This window comes from Biomphalaria glabrata, chromosome 12 (assembly GCF_947242115.1).
Source record: "Biomphalaria glabrata chromosome 12, xgBioGlab47.1, whole genome shotgun sequence".
Lineage (NCBI taxonomy): Eukaryota > Metazoa > Mollusca > Gastropoda > Planorbidae > Biomphalaria > Biomphalaria glabrata.
The window spans coordinates 22,354,825-22,381,705 of NC_074722.1; the positions used below are offsets into that span (position 1 = coordinate 22,354,825).

The 26,881-nt window shown below is 36.0% G+C and overlaps 2 protein-coding genes across 3 annotated transcripts in view; both read left to right on the top strand.

Moving 5' to 3' along the window:
• Positions 1–13,290, top strand: part of LOC129922002 (uncharacterized) — a 38,618-nt gene extending 25,328 nt beyond the window's left edge. Inside the window, exons 3-5 of the mRNA XM_056005741.1 lie at positions 3,287–3,559; positions 3,981–4,154; positions 10,563–13,290. Of these exons, the coding sequence (XP_055861716.1) occupies positions 3,287–3,559; positions 3,981–4,154; positions 10,563–10,678 (563 nt within the window). The 3' untranslated portion in view covers positions 10,679–13,290. The remainder of the gene's footprint in view (positions 1–3,286; positions 3,560–3,980; positions 4,155–10,562) is intronic.
• Positions 13,291–13,956: 666 nt separating this feature from the next.
• On the top strand, positions 13,957–25,158 carry LOC129922001 (uncharacterized). 2 transcript variants are annotated; one of them, XM_056005739.1, is made up of 6 exons: positions 13,957–14,395; positions 18,123–18,242; positions 19,541–19,720; positions 20,412–20,726; positions 21,441–21,617; positions 24,425–25,158. In XM_056005739.1, exons 2-6 carry the CDS (start codon positions 18,206–18,208, stop codon positions 24,544–24,546), a joined length of 831 nt encoding a protein of 276 aa, XP_055861714.1. In that variant the 5' UTR covers positions 13,957–14,395; positions 18,123–18,205; the 3' UTR covers positions 24,547–25,158. The 2 variants fall into 2 exon arrangements, with proteins under 2 accessions (XP_055861714.1, XP_055861715.1); XM_056005740.1 differs by lacking the exon at positions 13,957–14,395 and having other exon boundaries at positions 17,979–18,242.
• Positions 25,159–26,881: the final 1,723 nt, after the last annotated feature.

Here is a 26,881-nt window from a genome sequence, read left to right on the forward strand (position 1 = left end):
AATTCTTGCTATTGAGCGTGATCTATGTAGGAAACAGAATTATAATGATATACTCTATGACTTTGCTACACGCAAGGTTCGTAAAGTAATTCTGTACGTAGTTAAGAATGGATAAAATGCATAGACGAATTTACTTTCTAATACAAACTCTTTTAAATTTCACTTATTGTCCGCTTCCCTTCCCAAACTTGGCCCCGCGAAACCCGTTAAGTCCGGCGCTGCTGTTTTGTGTTTGTAAAATGTTTGTTTGTAAAATGTTTTACAATGTTTCGAATGTTCCGTCAGAGTTAAAGATAGTTTACTTTCTAGTCCAAACCTTCCGCAGAACAAAGGGGGATGGTAGCGGGCAGGGTTTGATAAATTTAAACGACAGTCCAGCGCTCAGGCAAATAGTTTTACCTTTCATCTATTGTCAAATAGTTTTACCTGCATCTATTGTCAAATAGTTTTACCTTTCATCTATTGTCAAATAGTTTTACCTGCATCTATTGTCAAATAGTTTTACCTGCATCTATTGTCAAATAGTTTTACCTGCATCTATTGTCAAATAGTTTTACCTTTCATCTATTGTCAAATAGTTTTACCTGCATCTATTGTCTAATAGTTTTACCTGCATCTATTGTCTAATAGTTTTACCTGCATCTATTGTCAAATAGTTTTACCTGCATCTATTGTCAAATAGTTTTATTTGCATCTATTGTCAAATAGTTTTACCTGCATCTATTGTCAAATAGTTTTACCTTTCATCTATTGTCAAATAGTTTTACCTGCATCTATTGTCAAATAGTTTTACCTGCATCTATTGTCAAATAGTTTTACCTACATCTATTGTCAAATAGTTTTACCTTTCATCTATTGTCAAATAGTTTTATTTGCATCTATTGTCAAATAGTTTTACCTGCATCTATTGTCAAATAGTTTTACCTGCATCTATTGTCAAATAGTTTTACCTGCATCTATTGTCAAATAGTTTTACCTGCATCTATTGTCAAATAGTTTTACCTGCATCTATTGTCAAATAGTTTTATTAGTATCTATTGTCAAATAGTTTTACCTGCATCTATTGTCAAATAGTTTTACCTGCATCTATTGTCAAATAGTTTTATTTGCATCTATTGTCAAATAGTTTTACCTTTCATCTATTGTCAAATAGTTTTACCTGCATCTATTGTCAAATAGTTTTACCTGCATCTATTGTCAAATAGTTTTACCTGCATCTATTGTCAAATAGTTTTATTTGCATCTATTGTCAAATAGTTTTACCTGCATCTATTGTCAAATAGTTTTACCTGCATCTATTGTCAAATAGTTTTATTTGCATCTATTGTCAAATAGTTTTACCTTTCATCTATTGTCAAATAATTTTATTTGCATCTATTGTCAAATAGTTTTACCTGCATCTATTGTCAAATAGTTTTATTTGCATCTATTGTCAAATAGTTTTACCTTTCATCTATTGTCAAATAATTTTATTTGCAATTATTGTCAAATAGTTTTACCTGCATCTATTGTCAAATAGTTTTACCTTTCATCTATTGTCAAATAGTTTTACCTGCATCTATTGTCTAATAGTTTTACCTGCATCTATTGTCTAATAGTTTTACCTGCATCTATTGTCAAATAGTTTTACCTGCATATATTGTCAAATAGTTTTATTTGCATCTATTGTCAAATAGTTTTACCTGCATCTATTGTCAAATAGTTTTACCTTTCATCTATTGTCAAATAGTTTTACCTGCATCTATTGTCAAATAGTTTTACCTGCATCTATTGTCAAATAGTTTTACCTACATCTATTGTCAAATAGTTTTACCTTTCATCTATTGTCAAATAGTTTTATTTGCATCTATTGTCAAATAGTTTTACCTGCATCTATTGTCAAATAGTTTTATTTGCATCTATTGTCAAATAGTTTTACCTTTCATCTATTGTCAAATAGTTTTACCTGCATCTATTGTCAAATAGTTTTACCTGCATCTATTGTCAAATAGTTTTACCTGCATCTATTGTCAAATAGTTTTACCTGCATCTATTGTCAAATAGTTTTACCTGCATCTATTGTCAAATAGTTTTATTTGCATCTATTGTCAAATAGTTTTACCTGCATCTATTGTCAAATAGTTTTACCTGCATCTATTGTCAAATAGTTTTACCTGCATCTATTGTCAAATAGTTTTACCTGCATCTATTGTCAAATAGTTTTATTTGCATCTATTGTCAAATAGTTTTACCTGCATCTATTGTCAAATAGTTTTACCTGCATCTATTGTCAAATAGTTTTATTTGCATCTATTGTCAAATAGTTTTACCTTTCATCTATTGTCAAATAATTTTATTTGCATCTATTGTCAAATAGTTTTACCTGCATCTATTGTCAAATAGTTTTATTTGCATCTATTGTCAAATAGTTTTACCTTTCATCTATTGTCAAATAATTTTATTTGCATCTATTGTCAAATAGTTTTACCTGCATCTATTGTCAAATAGTTTTATTTGCATCTATTGTCAAATAGTTTTACCTTTCATCTATTGTCAAATAGTTTTACCTGCATCTATTGTCAAATAGTTTTACCTGCATCTATTGTCAAATAGTTTTACCTGCATCTATTGTCAAATAGTTTTATTTGCATCTATTGTCAAATAGTTTTATTTGCATCTATTGTCAAATAGTTTTATCTACATCTATTGTCAAATAGTTTTATCTGCATCTATTGTCAAATAGTTTTATTTGCATCTATTGTCAAATAGTTTTATTTGCATCTATTGTCAAATAGTTTTATTTGCATCTATTGTCAAATAGTTTTATCTACATCTATTGTCAAATAGTTTTATCTGCATCTATTGTCAAATAGTTTTATTTGCATCTATTGTCAAATAGTTTTAGTAAAGGAAAATTTTTTTTCTTGAGGATTTGAGTAAGAGATTGAACCCTTTACAAAACAATTAGATCAATTCCGAGATTCATTATATTACATTAGTTAGGTCAGGTTCACATCTAATTTCACATTCACTTTCACCTATCCTTTGGTCTGCTGGACCGCCGGGGCACCACACAAGATCTGTCAACCTACTTTCTCCATTCTTCTCTGTCATTTTTCTTTGATAGAATTTCAGTCTTATGTTCTTTCTGAAAATATTGAAATCTGCCTTTTTACCTGCCAGGGTGGACCACTTCGGGGGCCGATTTTGAGTTTGTGTTTCCACACAAACTGTCTTTGTAACCTTGTTAATTTGAATTTTGTTTACAAGTTATTAATAAACTATATTTTGTATTTCTTATTCCCAGGTTCCTATGTTATAACATCTGGGACTCCAAGAAATATTAACGAACATGTTTTCTGCATTCAGCAGTCTGGGATTTCAACTCAAGCAACAACCCAGACAACAGCTCAGACAACATCAACAGCCCAAACACCAACCCAGACAACCCAAGGTCTGAAAGGTTGTAGATCAAACTTTACCTACTCTACCAATACCTCCACGTGTCTCTGGTTCTCTGGAGATCCTGGTAAAAGTGCAAGTTATGCACATCGAGACCTAGCCGCCTTGAATTGTCAGGGTAAGGAGAGATCTGGTTTGTTTGTCTTTAAAGCAACACTCTCTCTCTTTTTTTTTAATTCTTAAACTTTTCATTATTTGAGGGAAAGTAACTATTTTACTTACAACTGTCTAAAGAATGAAAGTATGTTTGTATGTCAAGTAGTTATAGCAAGAGAATGTGTTCGTATATTATAGATGTAATCAAGGAATGTTTCTTGAATTATTATTCAATATTTGAAAATATAAATGTATATCTGGGACACAAGTATATTTTACTTTTACAAAAAGAAAGTTTGTGTTTATAAAGTTCATCTACTATGATTACATAAAGCCTGTGTATTTAAAATTCAACCTAGTTTTTCTTTTCAATCTCAGATTTATTTGAATAGTTTACTATTAAATTGAATATGAATAAATGTCTATTATATTCCTATGGACAGCAAAGGGAGCTCATCTTGTCACAACTAAAACATTGGCCAAGTTAAAGTATTTGGAAGCAACATATGACACAATATTTTGGGTCGGACTGCGCTACGATAGCACCTCCCAAGTCTATGTCTGGGATGAAGATGGAAGCTCATTGACTATTGAGACCCATAACAATATATTTTCAAGTAAGATTCTTGTTTATATGAAATGTTTTTCGGCTTACAAAAATCATCCCTCTTTATATGTCTAGTAACCTGTTGTGGAGATGCCCGTCACAACTGTATATCAATCAGGCCCGTCTAGAGTTCAGGTTACGTCACAACTCACTAATACTTACCCAGTAGCATTGTCTACTACAAAAATAACACTTGAGACACGATTCAAGACTTCATGCAATGAACGAAACTAACCGGTGGAATAAGAACAAAATGAGTTATCTCAGACATAAGTTCAGTTTATACACGCATAACAAATACTGTGCAACCTGGTACTAATTAACATAAAATAGAAAACAACAATATTGCCTACCTAAGTAAAGATTCACTGTGGGTACTAAACAATACACAATATGAAGTACCCCAGAACAGAATTTTGCAGTCTTTTTCCTCTTACTCCAAAAAAAAGGACCTACAGTGGCGAAGCAGGACGTTTTGGAGCGACCGATTTGGCGTGAAGGTCGTTTTTTTTGCTCTGGAGATGTTCTGGCGAAGGAGACGTTCTGGCGAAGGAGATGTTCTGGCGAAGGAGAATTTCTGGCGAAGGAGACTTTCTGGCGAAGGAGACTTTCTGGCGAAGGAAACTTTCTGGCGAAGGAGACTTTCTGGCGAAGGAGACTTTCTGGCGAAGGAGACGTTTTGGCGAAGGAGACTTTCTGGCGAAGGAGACTTTCTGGCGAAGGAGACGTTTTGGCAAAGGAGACTTTCTGGCGAAGGAGACTTTCTGGCGAAGGAGACTTTCTGGCGAAGGAGATGTTCTGGCGAAGGAGATGTTCTGGCGAAGGAGACTTTTTGGCGAAGGAGATGTTCTGGCGAAGGAGACGTTTTGGCGAAGGAGACTTTCTGGCGAAGGAGACTTTCTGGCGAAGGAGACTTTCTGGCGAAGGAGACTTTCTGGCGAAGGAGATGTTCTGGCGAAGGAGACTTTCTGGCGAAGGAGATGTTCTGGCGAAGGAGACGTTTTGGCGAAGGAGACTTTCTGGCGAAGGAGACTTTCTGGCGAAGGAGACGTTCTGGCGAAGGAGACTTTCTGGCGAAGGAGACTTTCTGGCGAAGGAGACGTTTTGGCGAAGGAGACTTTCTGGCGAAGGAGACGTTTTGGCGAAGGAGACTTTCTGGCGAAGGAGACTTTCTGGCGAAGGAGACTTTCTGGCGAAGGAGACTTTCTGGCGAAGGAGACGTTTTGGCGAAGGAGATGTTCTGGCGAAGGAGACGTTTTGGCGAAGGAGACTTTCTGGTGAAGGAGACTTTCTGGCGAAGGAGATGTTCTGGCGAAGGAGACGTTTTGGCGAAGGAGATGTTCTCGCGAAGGAGACTTTCTGGCGAAGGGAACGTTTTGGCGAAGGAGACTTTCTGGCGAAGGAGACTTTCTGGCGAAGGAGATGTTCTGGCGAAGGAGATGTTTTGGCGAAGGAGATGTTTTGGCGAAGGAGATGTTTTGGCGAAGGAGATGTTCTGGCGAAGGAGACGTTTTGGCACGAAATTATTTACGTTCATTAAATTATTTTTTTTTAAAGACTGAGACATATCTATGTTTTGTATGTGTGTTTGTGTTGAACGTATTTTTCATGTACAGAACAAGAGATACTTTTGGTATTTCAGCTCAGAGTCTACAGAAACAGATGAAGGGTTAACATCTGGCCACAACTCTTTCACTGCTTCAAACATGAGGCAATATGTTTCTCCTTCTTTGTTTGGCAGTAGTGCATATAGGACAGGCAGTACAAAACCACCTCTTTCTGCCATAATAACGTTGAACTGTGAGAATATAGAAGGGGAAATTCTGAATGTCCCATCCACCAAAAGCATTTTTTTTTCATTTGACTGCTCTAACAGCCGTTTGATTCTCAACCGAATAATGTTATTGTCATTTTTCCCGAGTCATTCAAAAGAAACTTTCTGTCATCTCAGGTGAAACTATCTAGGTCTGGTATTCTTATAGATTAATAAAAGTTGACTTATGTTCAGGCTGTGAAGGAGATCCTTGCATTTCTCCGCTGAATTGCTTTACGGATAGCGTCTTTCTATTAGGTTATTTGGCGTCCAAGGCTGAAATAAGGAAAACCCTTATTTAAAAAAAAACAACAATTCGCTGGATGGATACTATACTGCTGTAAATGTAAAACAAGCACTCTACGAAAGACAGGAGGTCATAATAGCCGAGGTCATTATTTACAGCTAGTATAAACAAATACTTTGACATGGACTTCAGCTCTCAAGTTCCAGAGTGTCTTATCTTAAGTTCCACCAGTCCTTTTCTATCTAAATATCAATAAAGACCACCGACACACTCCCCAGTGCCGCCCCAGGTCCTCAAGACAGTTCACAGATAGCACAAAGGACGTTCTCTTGAGTCAAGACAGCTCCAGACTCTAATAACTTGCAGATCACTCCAGCCGGATCTACAACAGTCCTTCTTCCTAGTATCAACATGTCTTCTACTGCTTGAGTTGAATGGTGCTCTGCATCATCAGTGTGGCGCGGGAGCGGAGTTACAACAATACATACAATAATATAGTATAGTTAAATAAACTTTGTTATAAAAGCTACCTGCTTATTAAATTATCATCAAATTATATCTCACGCCAAAACGTCACCGCGCTAAAACGTCTCACGCCAAAAAGGGCTGCGCCAAAACCGTCATGTACCGGACTGTGGACTATTTTATACTTCGTCCATGGCGTTCAATATGTTAATCCCTCTTGACCATCATGTAGGGGTAGATCTGTTTCTCTCCACGATTAATAGACTTATCCTAAACAATTCTCTATCATTGAATTAACAATTGAGGCTATTAAATCTATTTTATGGGGTATGGATGAAGAATTGATTAAGAAATGACATCACTCTATTATTACACACAGACGAAATGTCTTTAGTTTGCGACATTGAATGGACAATAAAACTTCGTCTTACGGCCTCGTTCAGTCGCGAGGCGACTATGGATCATCTCATGCAAATGAGATGAATGCCTGGGCATTAGCTGTGGTCGGGACGATGTCGCCCAAACATAAGTTCCCCCCCCCTCTCGAATAGAACGGCAGTGCCGACACAGTTTGTGGTCAGCGACGTGGCAGTCTCTGCCAGGGAGTACACTGAGTGTCCCTACGGCTTAGGTTTTCGTATAAAGTACTTATATAGACGTTAAATATTAAAACTACAATCTTGACTTTAGACATTAGCTTATATAATAAATCAGCATTATTTCATGCTAAACTTCTAAGTAATAAATAAATAAAGCATATACGGATATATAGAACACATACAGAAGGTTATCTATCTTATATCAATGCACTCCAATCAGAACCACTTATCAATTAGATCCAGTAAATCAATAAAATAGAAAAATGGTTCAAAATAAAGTGGTCGCTGATAAAATTATATTTAGTGTATGCAAATGAACATTGAGGTGAATTTTCTGACAATGATTTCGTCCAGTTTCACACTCACCGCAACTCTTCTCTCTAGTTAGTCCTAATAGACACAAAACGATAATTTTAGTGACTTTGTAATCCATATATCAATGATCAAGCTTTACATTACTAGATAATATTTGTTGTTATTCATTATAATTTTTGACTTTTGCGTCAAAGTATCTAACTACATCTATATTTCTAGGCTTATATTTAGATCCAGAAGATTATGAAGATTATTTAATCTCGTTTTCAGTTTATATTATTAGATCTAGCTCTTTAGTTTCGTTCATATATATATATATATATATATATATATATAAATCTGATAGAGATATTTAGAGCTAAAAAAATTTACAAATCTATTTACAAGTAGGGCTATATATCGAGTAGACTAGGCTTATATCAAGTCACAGGCGGATCCAGGGGGGGGGCGGCAGGGGCGATCGCCTCTCTCCCCCACTCGGCCGACCCAGATAAATTTTAGTAAAGAAGTCACACAAATTGTATATGAATTTATTACTTATGTTAATAATATATAGGCCTACTAATTATTTATATTTCAACATATATTTAAATTATTTCGCCCTCCCCCCTCTAGTATGTTGGCCGATTTAATGGGATGGTGGGAGGTGGCGGTGCCATCAATCCTGCCCCCCCCCTTTAAACTTTCGAGTGGGGAGGGGCGGTCCAATTTATTTATAGAAATCACAGCTTGTTAACAAAATCAATTAAATATCTATATAATTAAAACTTGTTATTGATATTTTAAAAAATCTTTATATTATGTCGTTCTCCTGTTTGCCATTTGCATAGGGTGGAGGGGGGTGCGAATAAATCTACTGTCCTTCCAACCTAAACCCATTGAGTGGGAGGGGCGGTCCTACTTTTATAGAAATCATAGTTTGTAAATAAAATGAGTTGAATAACTATATATTTTTTATATTATATCGCTACTTTTCTGGTCTCTTAGCCGCTTCGGTGATGTGGGGAGGGGCGATTACAGCATGAAATTGTGTCGATATCCCAACTATTGAATTCTCAGATCGAATTAATTGCGATCAACGATGAAAAATTCGCGACTCACTAATTTGGCAATTGTTTTTTAAAAAAGAAGATTTCCATAAATTATTGATAGTTTTGCAACCAAGAAAGCACGTAAGATTTATTTATAGTATCTTTTTTGTGAAGTTGATTTTTTTCAAACAACAAGTGTACAATAGTTCCGAAAAAACAAAACGAAACTGTCAGGTAGAGGTGAACCTCCGGCTCTTGGAACTCTAGGCCAGCAAAAGTGAACAAGAGCTCCCTCTCACCGGCCTGAATGAGAACTTAGTACACTGTTCTGTCTGACGGGAGGTCAGACTCGCGGCCATAGACCGCCTACTCCGGGACACCCGCTATTTTCCTCTTCTATACTAGGCTAACCGTACAGGACACACCATTTATGTAATGGCCCCTTGAGGAACGGCGCCTGGATTGTGACAAGGTTGTGGGAGCTTTTTTACAACTACGCACCGTGCAATGAGGATGCTTTCGCACCCCCTTAGGCACCCCCACGGGAGTCTTGTTTTGCTACTCCTTGGCCTAATCGTTTCCTCCTAAGATAGTTTCCACCCGTGTGCCACTATGAAGCAGGGTAACATGCCTGGGAGTTTCTGGATCTAGACTAGATCTAGAGCTCTCCAGATCTAGAACTCACTAGATCTAGAATGCAGATTTAGAATCTAGACGCAGACTAGATCTAGAGCTATCTAGATCTAGAATTAGTAGGCCTTACTTTACACGTTTACTTGACCAATGTTCTGTTCAAATTTGGTAGATTCTTATTTGTATTAGTGTACAATAAGTGAACATTTTGCTGTCCACGTCCGATCCGCTTCTTAATGTGATACTACCGTATACGTAATAACTAAATCTGCATCCCTAAGCGGCCAGAAGCTAGGCTATAATAATTCATAGATGTAAATTTTGTTCCAATTATTAATACATTTATAACTAAATCTAGATCTAGATCTGGGCTCTATTTAGTATGATCTAGAATCTAGATTGTCATCAAGTTTAGGCCTATAATGTGGTTATGTCAAGGCTACGCGTTACAAATTAGTCCGTTATGTTTTAAACGTGTAACTAAAACGTTCGTATAAAGAAATCAAAATAAAAAACAAAACAAAATTTAAATCAGTATTTCATTCTATGAGCTATTTAATAATCGAAAATTTAATTTCATAATGATCCATTGATACTTTTTACAATGTGACCTTATATGGAATATTTTTTTTTTGGTATGCGCGAATCTATGAATAAGGCTTGAGTTATTGATGAAGAAGTCACCTTTCTAGAATGTTACCTCCCCTGAACTTTTTCATTTAAAAGTGGTATATTTTTATGAAAAATCTGCTTACATGGTTTATTTAATTTTAAAAATTAAATGGTTCACTTTCGGAAAAGAAAAAATTAGAACTTTAAATGATCTAAAATATCATGCTGTCCGATTTTCATTTTCTTTTCTAGTCTGGAGGTTTTTCCCATTTTCTGGGACCGCTAAAAACATGGATACATTGAGATTTAGTGTTTTCACACAAAATTAGAAGCGGCCCCAGAAGGGTCTGCCAATGGGTCCGTAATGCAGGTATACATGTTATTTTCAGTAAGAATTACGAGTGCTTCTAACAATATGACTTTCTTCCAGCCAAAATGTTCATTTGAAACATTATTACCTGTATTTCATGTTGAATCTAATTGATCGTAACATTTAATGAATATATTTTCTTGCCCGCCTCGTGTCCCCCTCGTGATGTGAGAAACAGTCAGGCCGGTGGTCATTGTTTTGCAATGCTTCTATTAACTGTATAAAATGATGAAGACATTTTGTTTATTTCAATGTTTGTGGGTCTATTTTTAAAATGATCAATATCTCGTCACAGTTCTCCTTGCTCTCATTTTCTCAATGAATTTCTTTCAGGTTCGTCCTACCAGCCTTCAAGTTCTGAGTGTGTCTACTACACCACATTCTATCTAATAGACGAGACTTCATGTGACAATGATAGTACATATATATGTGAGCACCAGCCAATTTAAAATGTAACACAGCTGCTTTAACTAAACTTTACTTGTTTTTAGGTACAAGTGTCTCTTTTCATTTGTAGACCTTTGTGTTATGGAATGTCTCTCATAATTTTAAGATTCTTGTCTTTCAGACAAATTTGACCTTATTAAAACAGGGTCGACCAAATTAAGCATAAAAGATTGGATCGCAAGAAAGCCAACAAAAATCAGAAACTATATCGACTCGGGGTGGTCTAGTGCAGAACTGAGTTGGCAATTTTTTTTTATGTATCTGTCAAGAAATAACAATGAAATGTCATTAATTTTTTAGTGAGTGAAATAATAATCGGCTTCTTGGATTATAGGCCCCATATTGCTTTTGGGCCGGAACATTTCTTTTACCCTTGTGATAAGAGGGATAATAAGGGTAATTACTTTTTTGTCAAGAAGAGTTAGTCCCCTTTAGTACACTATTTAAGTCTCTGTTGACTGTATTCAATTGCCACTTTCTCTTGAATTTTTGAGCTGACCAGTGTACATTATTTTAAACAAAATCTTTGTAATGTTGATATAATTATTATGTTTATGTACTCTGACCTTGTCACTCAAGAGGAGTGTACCACTGTAATGGAAATGTGTTGTTTTTTAAAGAGCTTAGTAGAATTTATTTATTTATGTTATTAATCAGTTGGTTTCTTTAAATAGTATATCTCTACCTAGTCTCTAGGGCAGTCTAGGGACCACTACATACCACTGGGCTAACTTGCCAGTACAGCAGAAGTCACTGGTCTTCTGACCTAATCCTAGTACAAGGTCACAACCCTGCACATTGTAATTCAGTATTGATCCGTGAATTTTATTAACGTTTTTCCTAATGAAATTAAAATACCATTCACACGAGCCTTGTTAACAAAAGAAAAAGTGATTCATGATAGGCCCTCAAATCCACTATAATAATTTGTTGGATTTTAGTTTTCGATGCAGAATACACGTCTATCTTGATTGAGTCGTAATCCAATAGTTCTTGTCTAGACAAACAAATAGCCAACTTCATTGGATGAATTGCTTTTGTTTATTTCGACTTTGTCTACGTATAAATAAAAAGTACAAAGAAATGTGTCAATTGGAACATAAAAAGTTGGAGAGAAAGAAAATTACGCACCAATCTCAATAAGACAATGTCTTCCATTCTGAAGATTGAATATCAGTGCTGTAGTTCACATAACCACACAAACCTATTTCCGACCTGCATGTTTTTCCACATCTATTGCAGACAAAACCTTTGTCCCGTCTGCCCCTGTATTTAGGTCTCAAATGGGTGTCCCGCGACTTTCGTGAGAGCTCTCCAGAAGTCTCTAATAGAGGTCATCTGCTGTCAGCTGCTTTCCTCTACGCCAGTGAGGGCAAAATGGCGTCTGACTTGATCTTAATAGCGCTTCCCGTAAGCACCCCTTTTGAGTCGTCCTCCTTTAAGTGCGCTAGAAAGATCGCTTTTGGCATGCGGTCTTTCCTCATACGGGGTAGGTCTCCGAACCAGTGCAGCTATCCAATGGTAAGTAGTGCTTCTATACTGTTCAAAACAACTTCTAGAAGAACATAGCTGTTTGTGATGCTGTCTTAACAGCGAAAGCATCTTATAGAGTATCCAGGTCTCAGAGCCATACAAAAGTGAAATGAGAGCCACTGCTTTATTGGCATTGATTTGGTTCTTAAAAAATGTATTGTTGTAACTCTATTCCAGCGTTCACATATATGGTGTGTGCCAGAGTACTGTTAAACACTAGGGAATGGGAAACAGGACAGGAAATATAGACATGGTGGACAGGGGCGTATCTAGGGATTTGGGGGCCCGAAGGGATTGACTTCTTTGGGGACCCCTTGCATTTTCACATTCGACATCATGACATGAGATAATGTACTTAATAAATATATAATCCTACATTCAAATTGGTACAGTATATCAGTAAAATTAACAAGAAATTATCATTAAGAATCTTTTAATGAATAATGCCGTTGTTTATTGGCGAAATAATACACGAGTGACACATCTCAATTCATATCGCTTCATGTCGTGCTTTCTGTGCATCAAATGTCATCTATAACATCATCTACATCGATACTGTCTAGTATTTATTACTCCACTGACAATAAAGCCATGCTAAGCCTTTCTTGTGTCATTGTGCTCCTGAGATCGTTTTTGATTAACTTGAGTTTTGAGAATGATCTCTCACATGACGCAATGAAAGTGACAAGAGTTAGCAGTATTCGGATGGAGGTTGCAAGGTTTAAACACAAATCGTTACCATAAGAAGCCAACTCCTCAGTATGTCAATTGGTGATTGTGGTACTGTCTTGTTGATGAAAAGATGATAAATGCTCGTGCTTCAATGACATCTTTGAACAAGCGATTTGCCTTTTTTTCATCAAACAGGAAAAAGTAACACAGTTTTTTATCAGCGTGTCATCATCCATAGACTCCAAGAGATGTCTTGGTTCAAGAAGAAACCCAAAGGTGTCCAAATGGTTTTCAAGCCTTTGGAATCTGTCCTTCATCTCCATATGAAGTCTGTCCAGCACGTCTGTTGCATCACGTTTGAATTGCAGTTCTATTGTCAGTCCTACATCAGTACTCAACTCCCCATCTTTCTTCTGGTTATTTTGATTACAGGAACTCCATAGCATTCACTACCTTCTTTTTCTTTTATGATGGTTTGCGTGATCAGTTTCGTCCGTTTCTCATCATTTTGCAGAAAGCATGAAAAGGGTTTTAATTTCTTTAGCAGCTTCCCTATGTGGGTTTCTGAACTATATTAATTGGGTTCAGGAGATGTGATCAAAATTCCAGATAAGCAAAAAATTCATAATTTTCCACTGCATGAAGAAGATTCTGTGCACTGCTTCTAGTGTCAATTCTTTCAGTTGTTGATTCAGAAAGTTTCTCCAACAGCTTGATGACAGATGCAAGGAAACTGCTGACGTAGCTTCTTCTCTTGCGGACCACCTTGTATTACTCTCTTTTTTAAAAAACCAGGCTCCAGCTTCTTTCAGTTTGGCCCATCTCTCGAGTGAATTGGAAAAAAGTTGAACAATTCATGTACAGTTCCAAAAAAGGTGACTTTTGCTAGATCCATCTCAGCAGAATGAAGGTTGGGAGAGTTATTATCACAGTTCAGAAATGTTGCCTTTGGATTTATGTCTAAGAGACGTATCAGCAAGCCAGACAGAAGACCAGTCAACAAATAACGGACGCTCATTTGGGGGTCCTTCAAGTGGGGGCCCGGGGGGATCTTCAAATTCTCCCCCTCCTCCCCCCATCCTAACTACGCCACTGATGGTAGATTCCCGCTAAGTTGTAAAGAACTTAGAGATTTTAGTGTTCTGTTGGTTTGTGAGTCTCGATTACTTGATTTAGTTTATTAATTATTCAATCAAGGTAACTATTTATCTTCATTTTTTAAATGTTTGCCATAGATGTACTACACTACCTATTCTGCTATACCCTTGGACACGTCCACAAGTTCTGTGTGTTACCCTTAGTCAGACGGCTGTGAATAAAGAGCTTAAAAAAGTACACATTGGGTTTATTACACTTCGACCACCAGTGGACAATAGTTATGCACGCGCTGTGTGTTGCAAGAGTCACACCTGGGGCTGCGTAGCCATGGGAAATACTGCATTATTCATTAACCTTCGGATTCGAAAACACGCCCCTTATTACAATGTCGGATTTATTGTTGATCTAGCCACACAGTAAGTAGGCTAACAACGTACTTAATTTTTATAATTTCTTGAACAAAATTTAGGCAAATAGATATGAAGTCATACAGAATCTAGAACTTTATAAATGTAGAGTATTTCAAGAGAGAAAGACTTTTCAAAATGTAACATTTGAGTTTTGTAACACTACACCTGTCCCATGCTGTTGTAACCATTGACTTGTAACACTACACCTGTCCCATGCTGTTGTAACATTTGACTTGTAACACTACACCTGTCCCGTGCTGTTGTAACCATTGACTTGTAACACTACACCTGTCCCATGCTGTTGTAACCATTGACTTGTAACACTACACCTGTCCCATGCTGTTGTAACATTTGACTTGTAACACTACACCTGTCCCATGCTGTTGTAACCATTGACTTGTAACACTACACCTGTCCCATGCTGTTGTAACCATTGACTTGCAACACTACACCTGTCCCATGCTGTTGTAACCATTGACTTGTAACACTACACCTGTCCCGTGCTGTTGTAACATTTGACTTGTAACACTACACCTGTCCCGTGCTGTTGTAACCATTGACTTGTAACACTACACCTGTCCCGTGCTGTTGTAACCATTGACTTGCAACACTACACCTGTCCCATGCTGTTGTAACCATTGACTTGTAACACTACACCTGTCCCATGCTGTTGTAACCATTGACTTGTAACAATACACCTGTCCCATGCTGTTGTAACCATTGACTTGTAACACTACACCTGTCCCATGCTGTTGTAACATTTGACTTGTAACACTACACCTGTCCCGTGCTGTTGTAACCATTGACTTGTAACACTACACCTGTCCCATGCTGTTGTAACCATTGACTTGTAACAATACACCTGTCCCGTGCTGTTGTAACATTTGACTTGTAACAATACACCTGTCCCATGCTGTTGTAACCATTGACTTGTAACAATACACCTGTCCCGTGCTGTTGTAACATTTGACTTGTAACAATACACCTGTCCCGTGCTGTTGTAACATTTGACTTGTAACACTACACCTGTCCCATGCTGTTGTAACATTTGACTTGTAACACTACACCTGTCCCGTGCTGTTGTAACCATTGACTTGTAACACTACACCTGTCCCATGCTGTTGTAACCATTGACTTGTAACACTACACCTGTCCCATGCTGTTGTAACCATTGACTTGTAACACTACACCTGTCCCATGCTGTTGTAACCATTGACTTGTAACACTACACCTGTCCCATGCTGTTGTAACCATTGACTTGTAACAATACACCTGTCCCATGCTGTTGTAACCATTGACTTGTAACACTACACCTGTCCCATGCTGTTGTAACCATTGACTTGTAACAATACACCTGTCCCATGCTGTTGTAACCATTGACTTGTAACACTACACCTGTCCCATGCTGTTGTAACATTTGACTTGTAACACTACACCTGTCCCGTGCTGTTGTAACCATTGACTTGTAACACTACACCTGTCCCATGCTGTTGTAACCATTGACTTGTAACACTACACCTGTCCCATGCTGTTGTAACATTTGACTTTTGTAACACTACACCTGTCCCATGCTGTTGTCTGGGATATAAATAAACCAATTTCTCCCATAATCTACTTATTACATTCATGTCTTGTTTGTGTGTATGTGTGTTTACCTTCAATACGTCATATTTGTTGTGTTTTCACAGATAAATAAATAAATTACTGTAGACAATTAAACATAACAATTAATGAACAGAGACCTCGCGTTAATAGAAGTAGATTTTGAAGACCATCATTTGACATCCTTTGAAGTACTTTCTCACAAAAAACATCCACAACAAACAATGACGCAATATAAACATATTAGCACAATATTATTATCCGTTCTTATATTTGTTTTTTATTGTCAATAAAATTAATTTACATAACTCTAATTGTGGCGTTAGTAATACTTTATTCTAATTCTAAATGTTTTGGTTAAACTAGAATTTAAAAAAAATGTAAGTCAATTAGAACCATTTTGTAGTAAAATGATGGCTCCCGGTAGGGGCCAACTTTAGTTGGTTGTTAGGCTGTTGAATCTCACTAAGTCACAGGATAGGAACACTTTGTAACAAGATGTTTTGTTGTGGTCGGTCAAGTCTATCAAATCAACAAAGCAAAGAATGCACTCGTTGTCAAGAGTTACTAATAGTATCATGTAAAGTCTTAAGTTAAAAATGTCGCTGAAAATGAAATCTAATATTGGGACAAAATTCCGACACTGTAGGGTTAAAACTGTATTTCCTTGATGAATTCAAATTCTCCCATCAGACAGTCTTAAGGTCTTTTACACACACATATATATATATATATACATATATACACTGGCGGATCCAGGGGAGAGGTGGCACGGGCTAATTTTAGTCAAGAAATCACACAATTTGTTTACAAATTCTTTACTCATGTTAATAATTTATATTAATTATTTCTATTGTATCCTATTCTCACACACCTACCTCTAGAATGATGGCCGATTTGGTGCCACCCTAAACTTTAGAGTGGGGGGCGGTCCATTTTTTTTTAATACAAATCACAGTTTGTTAACATAATTATTTAAATATTTATATATGATAAAAGCCCTTTGATTAAGGGGGGGGGGCGGTCCAATATTTAAGCAGAAATCATAGTGTATGAACAAAATGAGTTGAATATCTTTATACTATAAGATACTTATTGATATGTGAACCCATTTGTATGTTATGTCACACCACACTCTAATCTGAAATGAAATCATTAGTAAATATCAAATGAAAGAGGGTTAAGATCTAAGACTAGTTCTCAAGCCAAATTTACATTTATTTTATTACTTGTTTTGTAAAATTAAAACTATCAAACTAGAATTTCCCCAAGTGGGCGAAGAGCTAGCTATTCTGTTTGTTTTCCAAGTGATATACATCAACTGTTAAATGTTCAATATTTGGGATGTTTATGAGATCAACGCCAAGTTTCCGCCCTCAATGAAGTTCTGACTTGAATAGAGGTATTGTAACACTATGACAAAGTGATGACGTGATGTAATGATTGTTTTGTTCTTGACCTTGTCAACGTGATCAGAAATGTTTGAAAGAAGTATTTTGTTTCAGTTGTAACTTCAGTTCAGGACATGAACTAGATGACTTATATCTCCTATAAGAACTTCAATTTGTTCAATCAAACTATGAAATGTTACACAAAGGCACACATATAAGCAATATATATATATATATATACATATATATATATTTCATTGCATTTAATTGTACAATTGGAAATAGTTCTTATTTCCTTAAAGCTTTTAAAATAAGATATTTATTACTTGATCTGAACTTGATGATTTCAAATGGCAAGTGTGTACGTTGGTTGAGGACGGAAACATGTACTCACATTATTGATTGAATGTCTGCTATTAATAAACGCTTTGTTAAAACGAACACTACCGGAGAAGTGTATTGTTTACTGCATGAAGTCGATCAATTAAACCTAACCAGTGATTATATATCATTGAAAACCTTTCAAAGCACAGGTTCTAAATCACGCTTGTGTTGAGATTGACAAACAAAGTGAATTGTTCTTTTTTCTTTGTGTCCAGCACAATGAAACATTACGTCACTGCCTGTTCTGAGCTAGAAACAAAAGAAAACTGAGCATTGAATGTGTAAACTACAGAGCATTTGTCCTAAGTATTGATCACGACAGATTTGTACCTAGTTTGTATTGAAACGTATTTCAGAGAACATTTGAAAGTTTTCAACGATCTTCCACTGACTGACATTCCAGAGAACTAGATCTAAAAGCAAGATCGAAACAATTAAGATGAAATTACCACGGACTTTAATTGTTTCTTACACAAGTTTGTTTTCTTTTCTTTTTTTACATTTTGAAATGAACATTTTCTGTTAATATTTTTGTATTTATTTTTTTGTGAAGAAAACAATGAAACATAAATAAATACTTTTTTAAAAATTTGGATACTCTTTTTGAAAATCGATGCTAATATGCATATATTTGTATAATACATTTTTGAAAACTCCACATTCTTATCTTATCTTATATGATACAGTCGTTAATTCAGTACTTAAGATTTGTTGTTATATAGTTATATATTCTTTTATCTTTATTTATTTCATTTATTTTTTTTATTTTATAGTAGCTTTGATTTATTGATGTTTTCCCACTTTAGTTTTGAATATTTCGATCTTTAAGAAAAAAAATACTGAAAACTACATGGAATAATTCTTTCACATATGTAAATAGATGTAAATAGTTCTTACTCAATAAATAGTTCTTACACATATTGATAGATGCAAATAGTTCTTACACATATGATAGATGCAAATAGTTCTTACACATATGATAGATGCAAATAGTTCTTACACATATGATAGATGCAAATAGTTCTTACACATATGATAGATGCAAATAGTTCTTACACATATGATAGATGCAAATAGTTCTTACACATATGATAGATGCAAATAGTTCTTACACATATGATAGATGCAAATAGTTCTTACACATATGATAGATGCAAATAGTTATTACATACTTGACAGATGCAAGGAAATTCTACGCATCTAAATATAGGAAAAGATATGAATAGATTTGAACATTTATATGACTCTAGATGTGAAGAGTTATTAAGCAGCTGCATTACGTTTGAAATACAGGAATTAAAAAAAAAATTAATTAATTAAATTGATTTAGTCTCTCTCTATATATAATAGAGCGGTCTTGAAATTAAATTTTATAGTTCACTCAACAATAAGTCTAATAAATTCTTTTCTCATTTAAGTTCTTGCTATCAGTTTGATCTCATTGATTGACTTTAAGTCCCATTCTGATTCAAATTAAAGTAACGTAACATTAGAGATTAGCCAAACAAAGAGCTTTTTTACCACTAAATAGTATTAGAAGAAAATGTCGGACATGGCAAACTTTTTGTTTTATTTTGTGCGAATGATAAACAGTTCTAAAAATTCACTTCGTTTCAGAAACTTATGATAAACATAATAATTAATTTTAAAAAGTATGACTTACTAATATTTTCAATTAGCAATGGAAACAAAACTTCTAATGATGTATTTTGTTATTGTACTCTCTGGTCTACAATATCAAACAGTTCTCATGTTATTTAATCTACGTAAACAGTTCTCTGTAGCTGTAGTGCTGCTATTCTAGTCAAGCCGATTCTGGACTCTTCAGTGGACATCCAAGCAGTGACCAACACATCGGCAGTGACTGTCATGAGATGTGCAATGAAATGTTTGTCACAGAGAGACACCTGTCAAGGTTTCACCTACAACAATGTTACAACTAACTGTGTCTTAGGTAAGTGAACAAGTTGGTCTGTAATTAGTGAATGTAGTTGTTTACAAATGATTAAATATACAATGAAGAGTTTCGGGAGTTCGATACCAATGGTGTTGCTCGAAGCTACTAACTGTATATAAAGTCAAAAACAAATCGTGCACACATGAAAGCAGTGGAATTCGTAGATATTCTGCTAGTAAAATCTCTTTGTATGTAGACTACGAGAGATTATTAAATTTCATATTTGTTTTGTCTCTTCGAACTCATTAAAATCTCTGTGTATGTAGACTATGGGAGATTATTAGATGTTATATTTGTTGTCTCTTCGAACTCATTAAAATCTCTGTGTATGTAGACTATGGGAGATTATTAAATGTCATATTTGTTTTGTCTCTTCGAACTCATTAAAATCTCTGTGTATGTAGACTATGGGAGATTATTAAATGTCATATTTGTTTTGTCTCTTCGAACTCATTAAAATCTCTTTGTATGTAGACTATGAGAGATTATTAAATGTCATATTTGTTTTGTCTCTTCGAACTCATTAAAATCTCTTTGTATGTAGACTATGAGAGATTATTAAATGTCATATTTGTTTTGTCTCTTCGAACTCATTAAAATCTCTTTGTATGTAGACTATGGGAGATTATTAGATGTCATATTTGTTTTGTCTCTCCCAACTCATTTTCTCAAACAAAAAAAAACTTAGGCTCCACAATCACTTTGGTGCCAACAAGAAGAATCAATGATAGAGTTTTCAAGATGTTTGCGGAGAACAAAACTTTTGCACCAACAACCCAGACGGCATCAACATCCCAGACAACAACAAAGACAACATCGCCGATTCTAACCTCATTACTAGAAACAACGACAAATCAAATGAGCAGTGCAAGAAATCAATCAGGACAGACAGTCAACTCTTGTTCCACAAACTTCACACTCTCTGCCAACACTTCTACATGTCTCTGGTTCTCCGGTACATTTAATCGTACTGATAGAACTATTGCAGCCCTGGAGTGTCGTGGTAAGTGATAGAACTATTGCAGCCCTGGAGTGTCGTGGTAAGTGATAGCAGCCCTGGAGTGTCGTGGTAAGTGATAGCAGCCCTGGAGTGTCGTGGTAAGTGATAGCAGCCCTGGAGTGTCGTGGTAAGTTTATTGAGGAAGTAGAGAAACAAAAACTTTTTTAGATTTCTGACGTTAATAAAGATTTTGTATTTTTAGCTCAATTATTCCTGAACTCTTTAAAGTTGAATATAAAACTTGTTTCAATATTAATCAGTTCTGTTTACTTCAACAAATCAGATGCATACTTTTCAACACTCACTCTGCAAAACTCAGAATTACAGTCAAAATTATTTATCCAATGTTAACATTTTCCAGATCATTTGAAATGTTCTTCTTTCTGTCAAGAATATAAAATATTATTGTTGACTTTTTTAAGTAAAGAAGTATTACACTTCTCAGCCCCAGCTTTTTTTTTTAAAGTAGCATATGTACTAAACAAATAGTAATTTTGTAAACTTTAACTCGACGGAATATATATATAAATATATGTTAATAACTTCTTTACCTACTTGTCTTATCTTTAATTACATTAAGCCCAATTTATAATTATCGCGCTTAAAGACGTTTAAGGTAAACAAATTAATGCTCTTTCTCCATCATTACCTTGTTAACTTGTCAGTTTACAATTATTAAAAGGTATTATTTACAGGTCAGATGTATTTTCTCCACAGCTAAGGGAGCTTATCTGGTTAGCATTACCAGCCTGTCTAAGTTACAGTATGTCAATGTAACCTACAGCCCCTCGATGTGGGTTGGTCTAAGTTTTAATTCAACAATGAACATGTATGTCTGGGATGAAGATGGCAGTGAACTGTCCAATGCAACATACCGTAACTTGTTTGTTTCAGGTAGGCCTACCCTTTTCTTTTTTAAATAAAAAAGATTGCTTTAAAAATAATCACTTACTAATGTATGGACTACCTTCACGAGGTCAATATTCTCAAAAGCCATATATATATTTCATTTATAATTATTTCTTCTTTAAGTCAATCTTATTCCTTTACTTATAACTTTGTTTATTTTGTAAGGTCAGCCATGTCCCCCAACTTATGACTGTGTTTATGTTTTAAGGTCAGCCATATCCCCCAACTTATGACTTTTAAGGTCAGCCATATCCCCCAACTTATGACTGTGTTTATGTTTTAAGGTCAGCTATATCCCCCAACTTATGACTGTTTGTTTTTCAAGGTCAGCCATATCCCCAGACTTATGACTGTGTTTATGTTTTAAGGTCAGCCATATCCCCCAACTTATGACTGTGTTTATGTTTTAAGGTCAGCTATATCCCCCAACTTATGACTGTGTTTATGTTTTAAGGTCAGCTATATCCCCCAACTTATGACTGTGTTTATGTTTTAAGGTCAGCTATATCCCCCAACTTATGACTTTTAAGGTCAGCCATATCCCCCAACTTATGACTGTGTTTATGTTTTAAGGTCAGCTATATCCCCCAACTTATGACTGTGTTTATTTTTAAGGTCAGCCATATCCTCCAACATATGACTGTGTTTATGTTTTAAGGTCAGCCATATCCCCCAACTTATGACTGTGTTTATGTTTTAAGGTCAGCTATATCCCCCAACTTATGACTGTGTTTATGTTTTAAAGTCAGCTATATCCCCCAACTTATGACTGTGTTTATGTTTTAAGGTCAGCTATATCCCCCAACTTATGACTGTGTTTATGTTTTAAGGTCAGCTATATCCCCCAACTTATGACTTTTAAGGTCAGCCATATCCCCCAACTTATGACTGTGTTTATGTTTTAAGGTCAGCTATATCCCCCAACTTATGACTGTGTTTATTTTTAAGGTCAGCCATATCCTCCAACATATGACTGTGTTTATGTTTTAAGGTCAGCCATATCCCCCAACTTATGACTGTGTTTATGTTTTAAGGTCAGCTATATCCCCCAACTTATGACTGTGTTTATGTTTTAAAGTCAGCTATATCCCCCAACTTATGACTGTGTTTATGTTTTAAGGTCAGCTATATCCCCCAACTTATGACTGTGTTTATGTTTTAAGGTCAGCTATATCCCCCAACTTATGACTGTGTTAATGTTTTAAGGTCAGCTATATCCCCCAACTTATGACTTTTAAGGTCAGCCATATCCCCCAACTTATGACTGTGTTTATGTTTTAAGGTCAGCTATATCCCCCAACTTATGACTGTGTTTATTTTTAAGGTCAGCCATATCCTCCAACATATGACTGTGTTTATGTTTTAAGGTCAGCCATATCCCCCAACTTATGACTGTGTTTATGTTTTAAGGTCAGCTATATCCCCCAACTTATGACTGTGTTTATGTTTTAAGGTCAGCTATATCCCCCAACTTATGACTGTGTTTATGTTTTAAGGTCAGCTATATCCCCCAACTTATGACTGTGTTTATGTTTTAAGGTCAGCTATATCCCCCAACTTATGACTGTGTTTATTTTTAAGGTCAGCCATATCCTCCAACTTATAACTGTGTTTATGTTTTAAGGTCAGTCATATCCCCCAACTTATGACTGTGTTTATGTTTTAAGGTCAGCTATATCCCCCAACTTATGACTGTGTTTATTTTTAAGGTCAGCCATATCCCCCAACTTATGACTTTTAAGGTCAGCCATATCCCCCAACTTATGACTGTGTTTATGTTTTAAGGTCAGCTATATCCCCCAACTTATGACTGTGTTTATGTTTTAAGGTCAGCTATATCCCCCAACTTATGACTGTGTTTATGTTTTAAGGTCAGCTATATCCCCCAAATTATGACTGTGTTTATGTTTTAAGGTCAGCTATATCCCCCAACTTATGACTGTGTTTATTTTTAAGGTCAGCCATATCCTCCAACATATGACTGTGTTTATGTTTTAAGGTCAGCCATATCCCCCAACTTATGACTGTGTTTATGTTTTAAGGTCAGCTATATCCCCCAACTTATGACTGTGTTTATGTTTTAAGGTCAGCTATATCCCCCAACTTATGACTGTGTTTATGTTTTAAGGTCAGCTATATCCCCCAACTTATGACTGTGTTTATGTTTTAAGGTCAGCTATATCCCCCAACTTATGACTGTGTTTATGTTTTAAGGTCAGCTATATCCCCCAACTTATGACTGTGTTTATTTTTAAGGTCAGCCATATCCTCCAACATATGACTGTGTTTATGTTTTAAGGTCAGCCATATCCCCCAACTTATGACTGTGTTTATGTTTTAAGGTCAGCTATATCCCCCAACTTATGACTGTGTTTATGTTTTAAGGTCAGCTATATCCCCCAACTTATGACTGTGTTTATGTTTTAAGGTCAGCTATATCCCCCAACTTATGACTGTGTTTATGTTTTAAGGTCAGCTATATCCCCCAACTTATGACTGTGTTTATTTTTAAGGTCAGCCATATCCCCCAACTTATGACTTTTAAGGTCAGTCATATCCCCCAACTTATGACTGTGTTTATGTTTTAAGGTCAGCTATATCCCCCAACTTATGACTGTGTTTATTTTTAAGGTCAGCCATATCCCCCAACTTATGACTTTTAAGGTCAGCCATATCCCCCAACTTATGACTGTGTTTATGTTTTAAGGTCAGCTATATCCCCCAACTTATGACTGTGTTTATTTTTAAGGTCAGCCATATCCCCCAACTTATGACTGTGTTTATGTTTTAAGGTCAGCCATATCCCCCAACTTATGACTGTGTGTCTCTCAACCTCAAATTAAAAGAAATGCGATGTAACGACACAGTAGCCTATTTATGTGAACATCGACCATTCAAGAATGTTACTGAGTAACTAATGACAAGAATGTTACTGAGTAACTAATGACAAGATTGTTACTGGTAACTTTTGACAAGTTTGCTTCAAGTGGACTTGAGTAAACTACTACTTGAACCATGTGAATCGCCCACCACTAGATATCAAGGTGACACAATCTTACTCAATCAAAGCCAAATAGAAATATGTTCATATTCTTGTACAATAGATTGTTGTGATTGAGACATTTGGATGGGTTCATTTTTTTTTCTTTTATTTATGTTTAAAAACAAAGTCTTTTAGTTTACTGTTTTAATGAGTTCAGTTATGCACAAGTTTAGATGAATTGCACTTACCAATACAGTAAACTTATTACTGTAATGTGAAATTGAACATGTCCATAATGTCATTTTCTCTTATTTTTATATTTTTCAAAAACTTATATAATTGATATTTTTTTCACCACTTTATATTTCTACATTGTCATTAAAATCTAAAAAAACTGAAATGTGACATTTGTCTTCCTCATTTTTAATTATCTGAAACCTACATGCAGCAGTGACCAAGAAACCTACATGTAGCAGTGACCATAAAACCTACATGCAGCAGTGACCATAAAACCTACATGCAGCAGTGACCATAAAACCTACATGCAGCAGTGACCATAAAACCTACATGCAGCAGTGACCATCAAACCTACATGCAGCAGTGGCAAAGAAACCTACATGCAGCAGTGGCAAAGAAACCTACATGCAGCAGTGACAAAGAAACCTACATGCAACAGTGACCAAGAAACCTACATGCAGCAGTGACCATAAAACCTACATGCAGCAGTGACCATGAAACCTACATGCAGCAGTGACCATGAAACTTACATGCAACAGTGACCAAGAAACCTACATGCAGCAGTGACCATAAAACCTACATGCAGCAGTGACCATAAAACCTACATGCAGCAGTGACCATGAAACTTACATGCAACAGTGACCAAGAAACCTACATTCAGCAGTGACCATAAAACCTACATTCAGCAGTGACCATAAAACCTACATGCAGCAGTGACCATGAAACTTACATGCAACAGTGACCAAGAAACCTACATTCAGCAGTGACCATAAAACCTACATGCAGCAGTGACCATAAAACCTACATTCAGCTGTGACCAAGAAACCTACATGCAGCAGTGACCATAAAACCTACATGCAGCAGTGACCATAAAACCAACATGCAGCAGTGACCATAAAACCTACATGCAGCAGTGACCATAAAACCAACATGCAGCAGTGACCATAAAACCTACATGCAGCAGTGACCATGAAACCTACATGCAACAGTGACCATAAAACCTACATGCAACAGTGACCATAAAACTTACATGCAGCAGTGACCATAAAACCTACATGCAACAGTGACCAAGAAACCTACATGCAGCAGTGACCATAAAACCTACATGCAGCAGTGACCATGAAACCTACATGCAGCAGTGACCATGAAACCTACATTCAGCTGTGACCAAGAAACCTACATGCAGCAGTGACCATAAAACCTACATGCAGCAGTGACCATAAAACCTACATGCAGCAGTGACCATGAAACCTACATTCAGCAGTGACCATAAAACCTACATGCAGCAGTGACCATGAAACCTACATGCAGCAGTGACCATAAAACCTACATGCAGCAGTGACCATAAAACCTACATGCAGCAGTGACCATGAAACCTACATGCAACAGTGACCAAGAAACCTACATGCAACAGTGACCAAAAAACCCACATTCAGCTGTGACCAAGAAACCTACATGCAACAGTGACCATAAAACCTACATGCAGCAGTGACCATGAAACCTACATGCAACAATGATTAAGAAACCTACATGCAACAGTGACCAAAAAACCTACATTCAGCTGTGACCAAGAAACCAACATACAGCAGTGACCATAAAACCTACATGCAGCAGTGACCATAAAACCTACATGCAGCAGTGACCATAAAACCTACATGCAGCAGTGACCATGAAACCTACATGCAACAGTGACCAAGAAACCTACATGCAACAGTGACCAAAAAACCTACATTCAGCTGTGACCAAGAAACCAACATACAGCAGTGACCATAAAACCTACATGCAGCAGTGACCATGAGAACTTCATTGCTTTTGTAGCAGTGACCATGAAAGGACCAATAGAGATCACAACATTGTTTTCAAAGACAAGAATATACATTTATTTTCTACACATTCAGTTAAATTACCCCCTGGTCATTCTGGATAGCTTCTTTTTGTACTGGATTATTTCAATTCCTTCGTTTTAGAAGCGCTGAATATATCATAAATAAAAGTATTAAATTATTGATTGCGATTAGATTTATTTATT

Excerpts from the sequence above, each read along its gene's own strand:
- LOC129922001 (XM_056005739.1), top strand. The coding sequence starts at position 18,206 with ATGAAATTACCACGGACTTTAATTGTTTCTTACACAA. Across the intron at positions 18,243-19,540 it reads TTTAATTGTTTCTTACACAA|TTCTCTGTAGCTGTAGTGCT; the intron begins GTTTGTTTTCTT and ends CTACGTAAACAG. Across the intron at positions 19,721-20,411 it reads TACAACTAACTGTGTCTTAG|GCTCCACAATCACTTTGGTG; the intron begins GTAAGTGAACAA and ends AAAAAAACTTAG.